The 14,243-nt window shown below is 44.0% G+C and overlaps 1 protein-coding gene across 6 annotated transcripts in view; it reads left to right on the top strand.

The window, feature by feature from the left end:
* GGT7 (gamma-glutamyltransferase 7) overlaps positions 1-4,508 on the top strand; it is a 29,015-nt gene extending 24,507 nt beyond the window's left edge. For 4 of the 6 annotated variants that reach the window (XM_008021533.3, XM_008021536.3, XM_008021528.3 and 1 more), the window contains one exon: positions 3,749-4,508. In XM_008021533.3, coding sequence (XP_008019724.1) covers positions 3,749-3,912 — 164 coding nt within the window. In that variant the 3' untranslated portion in view covers positions 3,913-4,508. Of the gene's footprint in view, positions 1-574; positions 2,942-3,748 lie in introns of those variants that run through there. The other 2 variants (XM_037982840.2, XM_073008116.1) reach the window with 2 other exon arrangements.
* Positions 4,509-14,243: the final 9,735 nt, after the last annotated feature.

The raw sequence follows: 14,243 nt of genomic DNA, 5'->3' as shown, positions 1-14,243 counted from the left end.
ACAGTGAGCCGAGATCACGCCACTGCCCTACAGCCTGGGTAACAGAGTGAGATCCTGTCTCCTAAAAAAAAAAAAAAAAAAAAAGTGTAAGAGAGAGCCCACTGTACAAAGAACTGATGCAGAACTGTGTAGGTCAGGGGAGCAAGTACAAAGAACTCAGGGCAGGAATGGACTTGGTGGTTCGAGGAATAAAAAGGAGACCAAGGTAAGCAAGGATGAAATTAGATCAGAGAGGCCAGCAGGCAGGCGCCAGATCATGGACCTTATGGTGAGGAGATGGACTTTCACCTAAGGGCTTAATTTTGGCACAGCTGAATTTTATAAACAGGAAAGTGTGTGCACCTTTGAAGAGTTTTTATTATAACAATATATTAATATGACACTAGTCCAAAAGAATACAGAATTGATTGAGACACAGTCCTTGCCTATTCAATATTATTATCCCCATTCTATAGAGGAAGAAACTGAGGCTCACAGAAGTTATAAACTAGTCAAAGATCAACCACTAAGTGGCAGAACTTCAATTAGGACATACACCTGGCTGATACCAAAGACTCTATTCTTTACCGCACAGCTCTTGATATCTGCTGGACTGAATCACATTAGAAGCAGAGACTGCGATCTTCAACGATCACATCCTGTAGTTGGCCAGCAACACTTGGATCCCAGCTGATAGATGACAAGGCCACGTCCTTGAAACTGAATTTTGTTCAACAAATATCTGCTGGTCTCTGTTGAACGTGAGGCTCTCTGCTAAGTTATTTGGGCTCAGCCCAGTCCTCCCCTCAGGGCCTTAGTGTAAGATGGAGGCATAAGGGGTGGGGGCTTGGTGAAGGGAAAGTTCATCCACCTGAGGCCCTGGGGAGGCTTTATGGAGGAGGCAACAAGTAGCTGGGCCTTGAGGTATGAATAGGAATTTGGCATGTGGAGGTAAAGGACATTCTGGTCAGGAGGAACAGCCTAGGCAAAAACCAGAACGAATGACTCAGAGAGCAGTCGGGAGGCTAGCTGTTGTTTCCCAGAGTTCTGAGTTTACCCAGCACCTTTGTGACTTTTGCCACATTTGCACACCATCTAAACCATTATGTACAGAACATGTCTCTATAAATGAACTTCCTTTTAGCCTAAATGTATTTTATTTTATTATTTTTTTGAGATAGAGTCTCACTGTGTCACCCAGGCTGGAGTACAGTGGTGCAGTCTCAGCTCACTTAACCTCCATCTCCTGGGTTCAAGCGATTCTCATGCCTCAGCCTCCCTAGCAGCTGGGATTACAGGTGCACATGCCACCACAGCCGGCTAATTTTTGCATTTTTGTAGAGATAGGGTTTCCCCATGTTGGCCAGGCTGGTCTCGAACTCCTGACCTCAAGTAATCCACCTACCTTGGCCTCCCGAAGTGTTAGATTTACAGGCGTGAGCCACCACGCCTGGCCCTAAATGTATTTTTAAAATAAACCTTATATTATAATCACAAATGGAAAAATGACATCATTTGCCACAAATAGATGATAAATAGCTACCATCTATTTGTTAGCTACACAAATAGATACGTGCAGTTTTTAGTTAAATATTGTTGCCCATGGAAGGCTCTGAGACTGCTTTCTCCATTAAAGGAGATTAGGAAGTGTTAGAGAGCAGACTGAAACTTGTTCCTTGCCATAATCAAAAGGATTGAAAGTGAGCCACAAAGGACATAGATTTTCGATTAAGTGATTTAATACTATTCAAGATTGGGTCTTCATCTCAAGAGCTGCCGAAAGCCTTCCTATTAGGGAAAGAATAAGACTAGATCTTTATTGAGAAGCGGTATGATGTGGAGTTACAGGGCTTATCACAGAGGTCAGCCTTAAGATTATCCAGTTGAGAAGGGGAGACACATGACCTGATTTGTCTTATTTAGGGGAGGTAGATTGAGGGGAGGAGAATTTAAGTCAGGGACATATGAGAAGCAGCTGGGATATGGCCCAGGCAAGAGATGATGAGGGCCTGAACTTATCCAACGGGATGGGGATTTGTTCATCTATCTAGTAAGTATCTGCTCAGTATTTACTATGTACTGATCCTGCACTGGGGATCAATAGCAAACAAGACAACGTTCCTACCTTCAAAAAGCTTATAATCTAGTGGAGGGAGACACAGTAAATAAACAAACAAATACAGGTAACAGTAAGTACTTTGGAAGAAAACCAAACAAGGTAAATATGGTAGGGACTGCTGTTTTAGGTAATGGTGGAGGAAATTCTTGAAGAGGTGCCAAAGACTGGACTGAAGTAAGGGGACCAGCAGTGTGACTTTCTAGGAGAGCATTCCAGATGGAAAGAACAGGAAGTGCAAAGGCATTGAAGTAGAAACATGTTTGACCTTCTAAAGGGACAGCAACGAGGCCAATGTGGCTGGAATACAGTTAAGCAAGGTGAGGAATAGAAGGAAATGAGGGAAGGAATTTAGAGAGGTAGCAAGGTCCCAAACAATGTTGGGCTTAGAGGCACCTTGGTAAGGACTTTGGATTTTATTCTAAAAGCCATTGAAGCTGTTGGAGGGCTTTGAGCAGGGGAAGTGACAAGGTCTGACTAATGGTTTAAAAGGATCCCCTTGGCTGCTGTTTGAACAGGCTATAAGAAAGACGGGGGGCCGGGCATGGTGGCTCACGCCTGTAATCCAAGCACTTTGGGAGGCCGAGGTGGGCAGATCACCTGAGCTCGGGAGTTCGAGACCAGCCTGACCAACAAGAAGAAACACCGTCTCTACTAAAAAAAAATAGAAAATTAGCCGGGCATAGTGTCTCATGCCTGTTATCCCAGCTACTGGGGAGGCTGAGGCAGGAGAATCGCTTGAACCCGGGAGGCAGAGGTTGCCATGAGCCAAAATCGTGTCATTGCACTCCAGCCTGGGCAACAAGAGCGACACTCCACCTCAAAAAAAAAAAAAAAAAAAAAGAAGGAAGGGAGGGAGGGAAGGCTGAAAGCAGGGAGACCAGTAAGGAAGGAAGGGAGGGCTGGAAGCAGGGAGACCAGTTAGTGGATTATGCAGGAATCCTGGCAAGTAATGATGGCAGCTTGACTTTGGCAGGTGAAGATGAAGATCCACAAAGCCCCTTTTTCTTTTTCTTTTTTTTCCTTCCTCCCTCCCTTCCTTCCGTTCTTTTCTTTTCTTTTTCTTTTTTTTTTTTTTTTTTTGAAACAGGGTTTTGTTCTGTTGCCCATACTGGAGTGCAGTGGTGCAATCTCAGCTTACTTTACTGCAACTTGTGCCTCCCAGGGTCAAGCGATCCTCCTACCTTAGCCTTCTGAGTAGCTGGGACTACAGGCATGTATCACCAACCTTAGCTAATTTGTAAATTTTCTGCAGAGATGGGGTATCCTTATATTGCCCAGGCTAGTCTCAAACTCCTGGGCTCAAATGATCCTCCCACCTTAGCCTCCCAAAGTGCTGGGATTACAGGCATGAGCCACTGCACCTGATCTGTCCTGTTTTCAATATGAAGAATGACTGTATATTATTGATCACTTACTGTATGCAAGGTTCAGTGCTGTGTGTGCATTATCTCTGTTAGTCCCTGCAACTTCATGTTCTCATATAATCCCTATTTATATATGAGGAAACTGAGGCTCAGCAAGGTAAAGTGATTTGTCCAAGGTCATACAGCTCTGTGGTGGAGCAGCCAGGACAAGGACTCAGGTCTGACTGTAGGACTCTTGAACTAGTGCTCTGTACATTCTGAATGTATGTCGGGGATGGTTTTTCAGGTGAGTTCACAGAGGAAGAGATTGAGTTCCTGGAAGCCAGGGGTCACCACGTGGAGAAAGTAGATGTCTTATCCTGGGTCCATGGCAGCCGAAGGACCAACAACTTCATCATTGCTGTTAAGGACCCTCGGAGCCCAGATGCAGCTGGAGCCACCATCCTGTAGAGCAGCAGGGTGGGGCGGGGTCTCTGCTCCCCCACTTTGCATGTTCCCAGAGTCCCTCCTTCTCCCAGGTTTGGTCTCAGGGGGACCCCATGGATGCCGCAGATCAGGGGCCAGAGGGGATGCTTAGCAAACCCAATCCCAGAGTAACTGGAAAATTCTCCATCAGGAGGCCGCCGCTGGAGGTGGTGGTGGTGGTAGTGATGGTGATGATGATGGTGATGAGTGTCAGCATCCACAACCAGGCAGGCAGGACCTTGAGGAATCAGACTGTCTATGTGTCACCTCCCCTCCTTCAGCCATGCTGGCCCTGAGCTTAGGGATGTGCTTGCAAACCCTTCTCAAGGGTCTCACAACCCCAACATCTTCAGACTGGCCTGACCTGGGCCTTGTCTTCTAATTCCTTTCTCCTGTTCCCAGCCTCATTTCTTAAAAGACTAGGAATTTTTTAATGGGCCATTATAGGGAAGGGTTGCTCCTCTTTTCCCACCAGGTTGAGGTGGGGGCCTTGCATCTGGGGGTCCCCAGGGTATGGGGTGGGGGTGGGGACAAGCTCAGGGGCTTCCATTTGCAAAGGGGAATTAAAGAAAGAATGTTGCTTAACTATGGCTGTGGTTTAATTTATATTTAACTGGGTTGAGAGTGGGAGTGGGAGAGGAGACCTCGACTCACCCTGTCCCAGTAACCGACTCCAGAGTAACCTGGAGTCAGCGTTGAAGGACTCATAATAATATCTGCTGTCCAGCTAAGACACGCACCAATAATAATAATAATTCATAACAACAGTAATAACTATAGTAGATAGCATCTAATCTTTATTACAAGCCTCACAAAGTAGGTACTAATATTATTGCCATTTTACAGATGGGAAACAGGCCAAAAGAGGTTAAGGGACTTGTCTAAGGTTCTTCATCTGTTAAATGGAAGAACTGGGGTTCATCTCAGCATGTCCAACCCCGGAATTTGTGCTCTTAACCAATTCCACACCTGTTAGTTGAACTATTTGTTATAAAGTATATGTCATATAGTATATATCAGACAATAAGTACCTTTTATAGATAATATCATTCATGCCTCCATCTACTTTGTACCTTCAGGTACTTTGTTAGGCACTAGAGATTCAGCACTGAACAAGACAGGCTTTTTTTTTTTTTTTTTTTTTGCGACAGAGTTTTGCGCTTGTTGCCCAGGCTGGAGTGCAATGGCGTGATCTCGGCTCACCACAACCTCCGCCTCCCTGGTTCAAGCGATTCTCCTGCCTCAGCCTCCCGAGTAGCTGGGATTACAGGCATGCACCACCATGCCTGGTTAATTTTGTATTTTTAGTAGAGACGGGGTTTCACCACGTTGGTCAGCCTGGTCTCAAACTCCCGACCTCAGGTGATCTGCCCACCTTAGCCTCCCAGAGTGCTGGGATTACAGGCATTAGCCACCGCGCCCGGCCAAGACAGATTTTTTAATGGGTTTGCAGTCTATAGCGGCAGTCAAACGTTGAAGAAATAAGAGCACAGATAATTCGGATAATTGCCATCACAATAAGCTCTATGAGGGATACTAAGAAAATGTATATCAAGAAAGTTAATCAAGGCCGGGCGCGGTGGCTCAAACCTGTAATCCCAGCACTTTGGGAGGCCGAGACCATCCTGGCTAACACGGTGAAACCCCGTCTCTACTAACAAATACAAAAAACTAGCCGGGCAAGGTGGCGGGCGCCTGTAGTCCCAGCTACTCAGGAGGCTGAGGCAGGAGAATGGTGTAAACCCGGGAGGCGGAGCTTGTAGTGAGCTGAGATCTTGCCACTGCACTCCAGCCTGGGCGACAGAGCAAGACTCCGTCTCAAAAAAAAAAAAAAAAAGAAAGTTAATCTAGTTTGAGGATCTGCAAAAACCTCCCTGAGAAGGTCATGAGGATGAATAGGATTGACAGGAAAGGATTAGATATGGGATGTGGAAATGTCATTCTAGCAAAGGGAACAGTATGTTCAAAGGTATTGTGGTGAGAAGGAATGTGTCATGTTTTAGGAGGTGAAAGAAGGCCTATATATTCTTCCTAGAGCAGGGGTTGGCAGAGTTTTCCTACAAGGGGCCAGAAAGTAAATATTTCAGGCTTTGTAGGTCATATGGTTCCTGTAGTAATTACTCAACTTTGTTGCTGAAGTGTAAAAGCAGCCATAGACAATGTGTAAGACAACATCCTGATGGCTGTGGATGTGTTCAATAGAATTCTTCTTTCTCTTTTCTTTTCTTTTCAGACGGAGTCTCCCTCTGTCACCCAGACTAGAGTGCAGTGGTGTGATCTGCAAGCTCCGCCTCCCAGGTTCACACCATTCTTCTGCCTCAGCCTCCCGAAATAGCTGGGACTATAGGCGCCTGCCACCAAGCCTGGTTAATTTTTTTTTTTTTCTGTGTCTTTTTAGTAGAGACAGGGTTTCACCATGTTAGCCAGGATGGTCTCGATCTCCTGACCTCGTGATCCGCCCACGTCGGCCTCCCAAAGTGCTGGGACTATAGGTGTGAGCCACTGCACCCAGCCAGAACTTTATTTTCTAGAAATAGACCCTTACTGCCATAAAAGCGGTAGTGTGCTGACCCCTACACTAGAGCACCCCGAGGGGATGATGGGATGAGATGAAACTGGTGAGGTAGGTAGATCATTCTTATGAGGCTGGTATTAATTCCCCATTTTATTGATGAGAAAATTGTGACGTGAGAAACATGAAGTAACTTACCAGAGATCACCCAGCTGGTAGTTGGCAGATGCATGATTCAAAAGCAATCTGTTTGACTCCATAGACTATGTCTCTCTTTCTTTCTTTCTTCTTTTCCTTTCCTTCCTTCCTACCTTTCTCTTTTATCTTTTCTTTTCTCCCTTCTTTCCTTGCCCTCCTTTCACAGATCCATGATTCAAAAGCAATCTGTTTGACTCCATAGACTATGTTTCCCTTCCCTTCCCTTCCCTTCCCTTCCTTCCCCTCCCCTTCCCTCCCGTCCTCTCCCTCCCTCCCCTCCCCTCCCCCCTCCCCTCCCCCCCTCCCCTCCCCTCCTCCCTCTCCCTTTCCCCTCCCTCCCCTCCCTCCTCCCTCTCCTCCCCTCCCTCCTCCCTCTCCCTTTCCCCTCCCCTCCTCCCTCTCCCTTTCCCCTCCCTCCCCTCCCCTCCCCCCTCCCCTCCCCTCCTCCCCTCCCCTCCTCCCTCTCCCTTTCCCCTCCCTCCCCTCCCCTCCCTCCTCCCTCTCCTCCCCTCCCTCCTCCCTCTCCCTTTCCCCTCCCCTCCTCCCTCTCCCTTTCCCCTCCCTCCCCTCCCCTCCCTCCTCCCTCTCCCTTTCCCCCTCCCTTTCCCCTCCCCTCCTCCCTCTCCCTTTCCCCTCCCCTCCTCCCTCTCCCTTTCCCCTCCCCTCCTCCCTCTCCCTTTCCCCTCCCCTCCTCCCTCTCCCTTTCCCCTCCCCTCCTCCCTCTCCCTTTCCCCTCCCCTTCTCCCTCTCCCTTTCCCCTCCCCTTCCCTTCCCCTCTGTCTCACTCTCTTTTTCTCTTTCCCTTTCCTTCTTTCTCTTTCTTCCTTCCTTCCCTGCCTTCCTTTCCCCTTCTTTCCCTTCCCTTCTCTCCCCTTTCTCTTTCTTTCTTTCTTTCTTTTTTTTTTAGAGACAGGGTCTTACTCTGCTACCCAGCCTGGAATGCAGTGGTACAATCCCTGTTCACTGTAGCCTCAACTTTCTTGATCAAGCAATCCTCCTGCCTTGGCCTCCCAAGTGGCTGGGACTACAGGCGTACACCACCACACCTGGCTGATTTTTCACTTTTTGTAGAAACAAGGGTCTCACTAACAGCCCAGGCTGATCTTGAACTCCTGGCCTCAAGTGATTCTCCTGCCTTGGCCTTCCAAAGTGCTGGGATTGTAGGCATGAGCCACTGTGCCTGGCCACTTCTTTAAAAATTTTTAAATTATTTTATTGGATTGCAGATGTAACAGTTTTTCAAATATCAAACACTTTATAGATATATAATGTGTATCTGTAATCCACCACCTCAAAATCCAAACTTCCCAAAAATCTCACTATCAATAATTTAATACACATTCCTCCAACCTTTTTCTGTACATTAACATATATTCTGTTTAAAAAGTAAAATGGCACTATATTTTCACACTGTCTACAACTTCCTTTTTAAAAAATTTACCAATATAACATGGGCATTTTCCCCTGTTAATATATATGGATCCACTTCATTATTTATAATAATGCATCGTAGTTCACTGAAGGGTTTAACTAGTTTCCTTTTGATGGATGTTTGGGTGATCCTTGTCCTGATATCTTTAGGTGCTTGAGCCATGCCTGTAGTCATACCAACTCTCCCAGGCTGTCTTTCAAATGACAGAGTGTCTTAGTTCATTTGGGCTGCCATACCAAAATATGATAAACTGGGTAGATTGGAGCAGAGATTAGTGAAATAGAGAATAGAAAAACAATAGAGAAAATCAATAAAATCAACCCCTGGATCTTTGAAAAAATCAACAAAATTGACAAACCCATCCCAGATTGATCAAGAAAAAAAGAAGACTCAAATTACTAGAATCAGAAATTAAAGATGGGACAGTACTTACAATCTTACAGAAATAAAAAAGGATTGTAAAGAAATACTATGAACAATTGTACGTTAATAAATCAGATTACTTAGATGAAACGTAAAATTTCCTAGAAAGACACATACCAAAACTGACTCAAGAAGAAATAGACAATCTGAGGAGATGTATAACAAATAAAGAGATTAGTAATATATACTAAAAAGCAAACTACTTACAAAGAAAAGCCCAGGTCTCAGATGACCTCACTAGTGATTTCTACAAAACATTTAAAAAATACCAATTCTATAAAAAAACTTTCCATAAATAGAAGAGGAAGAAACGCCTTCTAGTTTATTCTGAGACTAGTTTTACCTTGAGATCAAAATCCAACAAACACATAATAAGAAAACTACAGACCAATATTCTTTTATGAACATGGATGCAAAAATACTCAACAAAATACTAGCCAACAACATATAAAAAGAAGTATACCCTGCCTCGGTGCGATACATTCCAGAAATTCAAGCTTGGTTTACTATTCAAAACTCAAGTATTGCATTATATTTTTTTGGTAGAATAAAAAACAAAAACCACATGATCATCTCAATAGATGCAGAAAAGGCATCTGACAAAATCCAACACCCCTTCATGATAGCAAACAAACAAAAAACACTGCAAACTAGGAATAGAAGAGAACTCCCTCAACATGATAAAAGGCAAATATGAAAAACCCTCAGTTAACATCATAGTTAATAGTTAAAGATTGGATGCTTTCCCACTAAGATTAGAGCATACCCATTCTTGCTACTTCTATTCAATATTGTACTAGATGTTTTAGTCAGGGCCGTTAGGCAAGATACAGAAATAAAAGGCCTCCAGATTGGAAAGTAAAAAGTAAAACTGTTTTTATTTGCAGACGGCATGATCTTGTACACAGAAAATCCTAATAAATCAATGAAAACAATGACAGCTAACAAAGGAGTTCAGCAAGATTACTAATACAAGATCGGTATAAAATCAGTATAAAGTTTTTGTACACTTGCAATAAACAACCTGTAAATGAAATGAAGAAAACAATTCTGGCCAGGTGCAGTGGCTCCCACCTGGAATTGCAACACTTTGGGAGGCTGAGGCTGGAGGATTGCTGGAGCCTAGGACTTGGAGACCAGCCTGGGCAACATGGTGAAACTTTGTCTCTACAAAAATTAACTGACAGTGGTGGTGTGTGCCTGTAGTCCCAGCTCCTCAGGAGGCTGAGGTGGGAGAATAGCTTGAGGCCGGGAGGTGGGTTGCAGTGAACCAAGATGGCGTCACTGCACTCTAGCCTGGGCATTAGAGTAAGACCCTTAAACAAAAAAAGAAAAAGAAAAAAGAAAGAAAATTCCACTTACTGAAACATCAAAAAGAATAAAATATTTAGGAATAGATTTTATAAAAGAAATATAAAACTTAAAACTACAAAACATTGTTGAAAGAAATGAAAGGAGAACTAAATAAATGTAAAGACATTCTGTGTTTATGAATCGAAAGATTCAATTTTGTTAAGATGCCAATACTTCCCAATTGATCTACAAATTCAACGCAATCTATATCGAAATTCCAGCAGCACTTTTTTGCAGAAATGAATATGGATGATCCTAAAATTCATATGGAATTAATTGTAAGGGACTCAGAATAGCCAAAACAATCTTGAAAAAGAACAATGTTGGAGAACACACATTTCCGGATTTCAAAACTTACTACAAAGTAATCAAAACAGTGTGGTAGGTATAAGGATAAACACATCAATGGAACATAATTGATAATCCAGAAATAAATCAATATATCTACGGCCAATTGATCTCAACTAGCATGCCAAGATCATTCAATGAAGAAGGAATAGTCTCTTTAACATACTCACATACATGAAATGAAGTTTGAACCTTACCTCACACCACATACAAAAAACTCAAAATGGATCAAAGACCCAAATATAAGAGTTAAAACTATAAAACTCTTAGAAGGAAACATAGGGGTAAATCCTCATACCTTGGATTTGGCAATGGTTTCTTAGATATGGCACCGAAAGCACAGTGACAAAAGCAAACATAGATAATTAGACTTCATCGAAATTAAAAGGTTTTGTACATAAAAGGACAATATTGAGTGAAAAGACAGTCCAAAAATGTGAAAAATATTTGCCATCTTATATCTGATCTGAGTACTTTATATAGTACCCAGAATATATTAAAAACACTTAGAGTTCAACAACATAAAGACAAATAACTCAATTAAAATATGGGCAAAGGACTTCAATAGACATTTCTTGGCAGGGCACAGTGGCTCATGCCTGTGATCCCAATACTTTGGGAGGCCAAGGTGGGCAGATCGCTTAAGTCCAGGAGTTCAAGACCAGCCTAGGCAAAATAGTGAAACCCCGTATATACCAAAAATATAAAAAATTAGCTGGGTGCAGTGGCACGTGCCTGTAGTCCCAGCTACTCGGGAGGCTGAGGCAGGAAGATCCCTTGAACCCAGGAGATCAAGGCTGCAGTGAATTGAGATCGTGCTATTGTACTCCAGCCTGAGTGATAGGAGTGAAGCCCTCCCTCAAAACAAAACAAAACAAAAAAGACACTTCTTTTTTTTTTTTCTGAGACAGAGTCTCACTCTGTCACCCAGGATAGAGTGCACTGGCACCATCTTGGCTCACTGCTACCTGCACCTCTCGGGCTCAAGAGATTCTCCCACCTCAGTGCCTTTTGTAGCTGGGACTACAGGTACATGTCACCACGCCCAGATAATTTTTGCATTTTTTGTAGAGATGGGGTTTTGCCATGTTGCCCAGCCTGGTCTCAAACTCCTGGACTCAAGCAATCCTCCCATCTTGGCCTCCCAAAATGCTGGGATTACAGGTGTGAGCCACTGTGCCTGGGTTTCAACAGACATTTCTTCAAAGATAAGTCTATGATAAGATACTGAATATCATAATCACTAAGGAAATGTAGATTAAAACAGGTCAAAATCACCATGAGATACCACTTCACAACAATTAGACTGGCCATAAATATTATTTTTATTTTTTATTTATTAAAATTTTTTTATCTTTTATTTAAATAGAGATGAAGTCTTACTGTGTGGCTCTGGCTGGTCTCAAACTCCTGGCCTCAAGCAGTCCTCCTGCCTCAGCCACCCAAAGTGCTGGGATTACAGGTGTGAGCCACTGTGCCCCTACAACAATAATTTTTGAAAAAGGAAATAACAAGTGTTGCTCAGGATGTGAAAAACTAGAGTCTTCATACATTATTGGTAGAAATGTAAAATGGTACAGCAGCTATGGAAAACAGTTTGGCATTTCTTTAATAAGACAAACCAAATTACCAAATGACCCAGCAACACCATTCCCAGGCATAAACCCCAAATCACTGAAAACAGGTGTTGAAAGAAAAACGTGTACATGAATGTTCATAGCAGCACTATTCACAATCCCAAAAGGTAAAAAACAACCCAAATGTCCATCAATGGACAAAAAGATAACAAAATGTGGTATATTCATACGATAATACATATTATATTATTCAGCTATGAAAAAGAATGAAGTAGTGATACTGATACATGCTACAATATGGATGAACCTTGAAAACATTGTGCCAAGTGAGAGAAGGTAAAAGGTTACATATGATTCCATTTATATGAAATATCCATAATAGGCAAACTGATAGAGACAGAAAGTCAACTGGTGATTCCTTAGGGCTGAGGGAATGGGGGAGTTGGGGAGAGGGAGATATCTAAAGAGTATGGAGTTTCTTCTGAGGCAATGAAAATGTTCTAAAATTGACTCTGGTGACGGTTGCACATATCTGTGACTATACTAAATACCATAGAATTACACTTTTTTTTTTTTTTTTTTGAGACAGGGTCTGGCTTTGTCGCCCAGGCTGGAGTATAGTAGCATAATCTCAGCTCACTGCAAACTCCGCCTCCTGGGCTCAAGCGATCCTCCCACCTCAGTCTCCACAATAGCTGGGACTGCAGGCATACACCACCACATTCAGCTAATTTTTGTATTTTTGGTAGAAATGGTGTTTCACCATGTCACCCAGGCTGGTCTTGAACTCCTGGACATATGCGATCTGACTGACTCAGCCTTCGGGATCACAGGCTTCAGCCACACACCCGGCTGAATTACACACTTTAAATGAGTAAATTGTATGGTATGTCAATTATATTTCAATAAAGTTGTTTTTTTGTTTTGTTCGGGAAAATTGGTGTTTGTTTTGTTTTTTGTTTTGAGACAGAGTTTCACTCTTGTCACCCAGGCTGGAGTGGAATGGCGGGATCTCAGCTAACTGCAACCTCCACCTCCCAGGTTCAAGTAATTCTCCTGCCTCAATCTCCTGAGTAGCTGGGATCACAGGCACCCACCACCATGCCCAGCTAATCTTTGTATTTTTAGTAGAGATGGGGTTTCACCATGTTGGCCAGGCTGGTCTGAATCCTGACCTCAGGTGATCCACCCGCCTCAGACTGCAAAGGTGCTTGGATTACAGGCGTGAGTCGCCGCGCCCAGCCTGTCAATAAAGCTGTTTTTAAAAAGACATAGGATCGGCCGGGCGCGGTGGCTCAAGCCTGTAATCCCAGCACTTTGGGAGGCCGAGACGGGCGGATCACGAGGTCAGGAGATCGAGACCATCCTGGCTAACACGGTGAAACCCCGTCTCTACTAAAAAATACAAAAAATTAGCTGGGCGAGGTGGCGGTCGCCTGTAGTCCTAGCTACTCGGGAGGCTGAGGCAGGAGAATGGCGTAAACCCGGGAGGCGGAGCTTGCAGTGAGCTGAGATCCGGCCACAGCACTCCAGCCTGGGCGACAGAGCGAGACTCCGTCTCAAAAAAAAAAAAAAAAAAAAAAAAAGACAAGTACAAGAATGTTCGTAGTAGTAAAATTTAAAATAACTCTGGCCTGGGTACGGTGGCTACAGCCTGTAATCCCAGCACTTTGGGAGGCCAAGGTGGGCGGATCACCTGGGGTTGGGAGTTTGAGCCCAGCCTGACCACCATGGAGAAATCCCATCTCTACTAAAAATACAAAAAATTAGCCAGGCGCGGTGGCAGGTGCCTGTGATCCCACCTACTCGGGAGGCTAAGGTAGGAGAATTGTTTGAACCCAGGAGGTGGAGGTTGCAATGAGCTGAGATCACACCATTGCACTCCAGCCTGGGCAACAAGAGCAAAACTCCCATCTCAAAAAAAAGAAAAACAAAACAAAAAAGCTCCGGCTAGGTGTGGTGGCTGATGCCTGTAATCCTACCACTTTGGGAGGCCAAGGCACGCGGATTGCCTGAGCTCAGGAGTTCAAGACCAGCCTGGGCAACACAGTGAAACCTTGTCTCTACTAAAAAATACAAAAGAAATTAACCGGGCGTGGTGGCATACACCTGTAGTCCTAGCTACACGGGAGGCTGAGGTCAGAGAATTGCCTGAACCCAGGAGGCAAAAGTTGCAGTAAGCCGAGATCGCACTATTGCACTCCAGCCTGGGCGACAGAGCAAGACTCCATCTCTAAAAAATAAAATAAAATAAGATAAAATAAAATAGCTCCTAAGTGGAAACCCACATGCCCATTAACAGTAGAATGGATAAATTATGGTGTATTCAAACAATAAAATGCTGGCCAGGTGTGGTGGCTCACATCTGTAATCCCAGCACTCTGGGTGGCAGAGGTGGGAGGATCACTTGAGCCCAGGAGTTTGAGACCAAGCTGGGCAACATGGTGAAACCCCGTCTCTACAAAAAATACAA

This window comes from Chlorocebus sabaeus, chromosome 2 (genome assembly GCF_047675955.1).
Source record: "Chlorocebus sabaeus isolate Y175 chromosome 2, mChlSab1.0.hap1, whole genome shotgun sequence".
Classification (NCBI taxonomy): Eukaryota; Metazoa; Chordata; class Mammalia; order Primates; family Cercopithecidae; genus Chlorocebus; species Chlorocebus sabaeus.
This window is presented reverse-complemented; position numbering and strand designations above follow the sequence as displayed.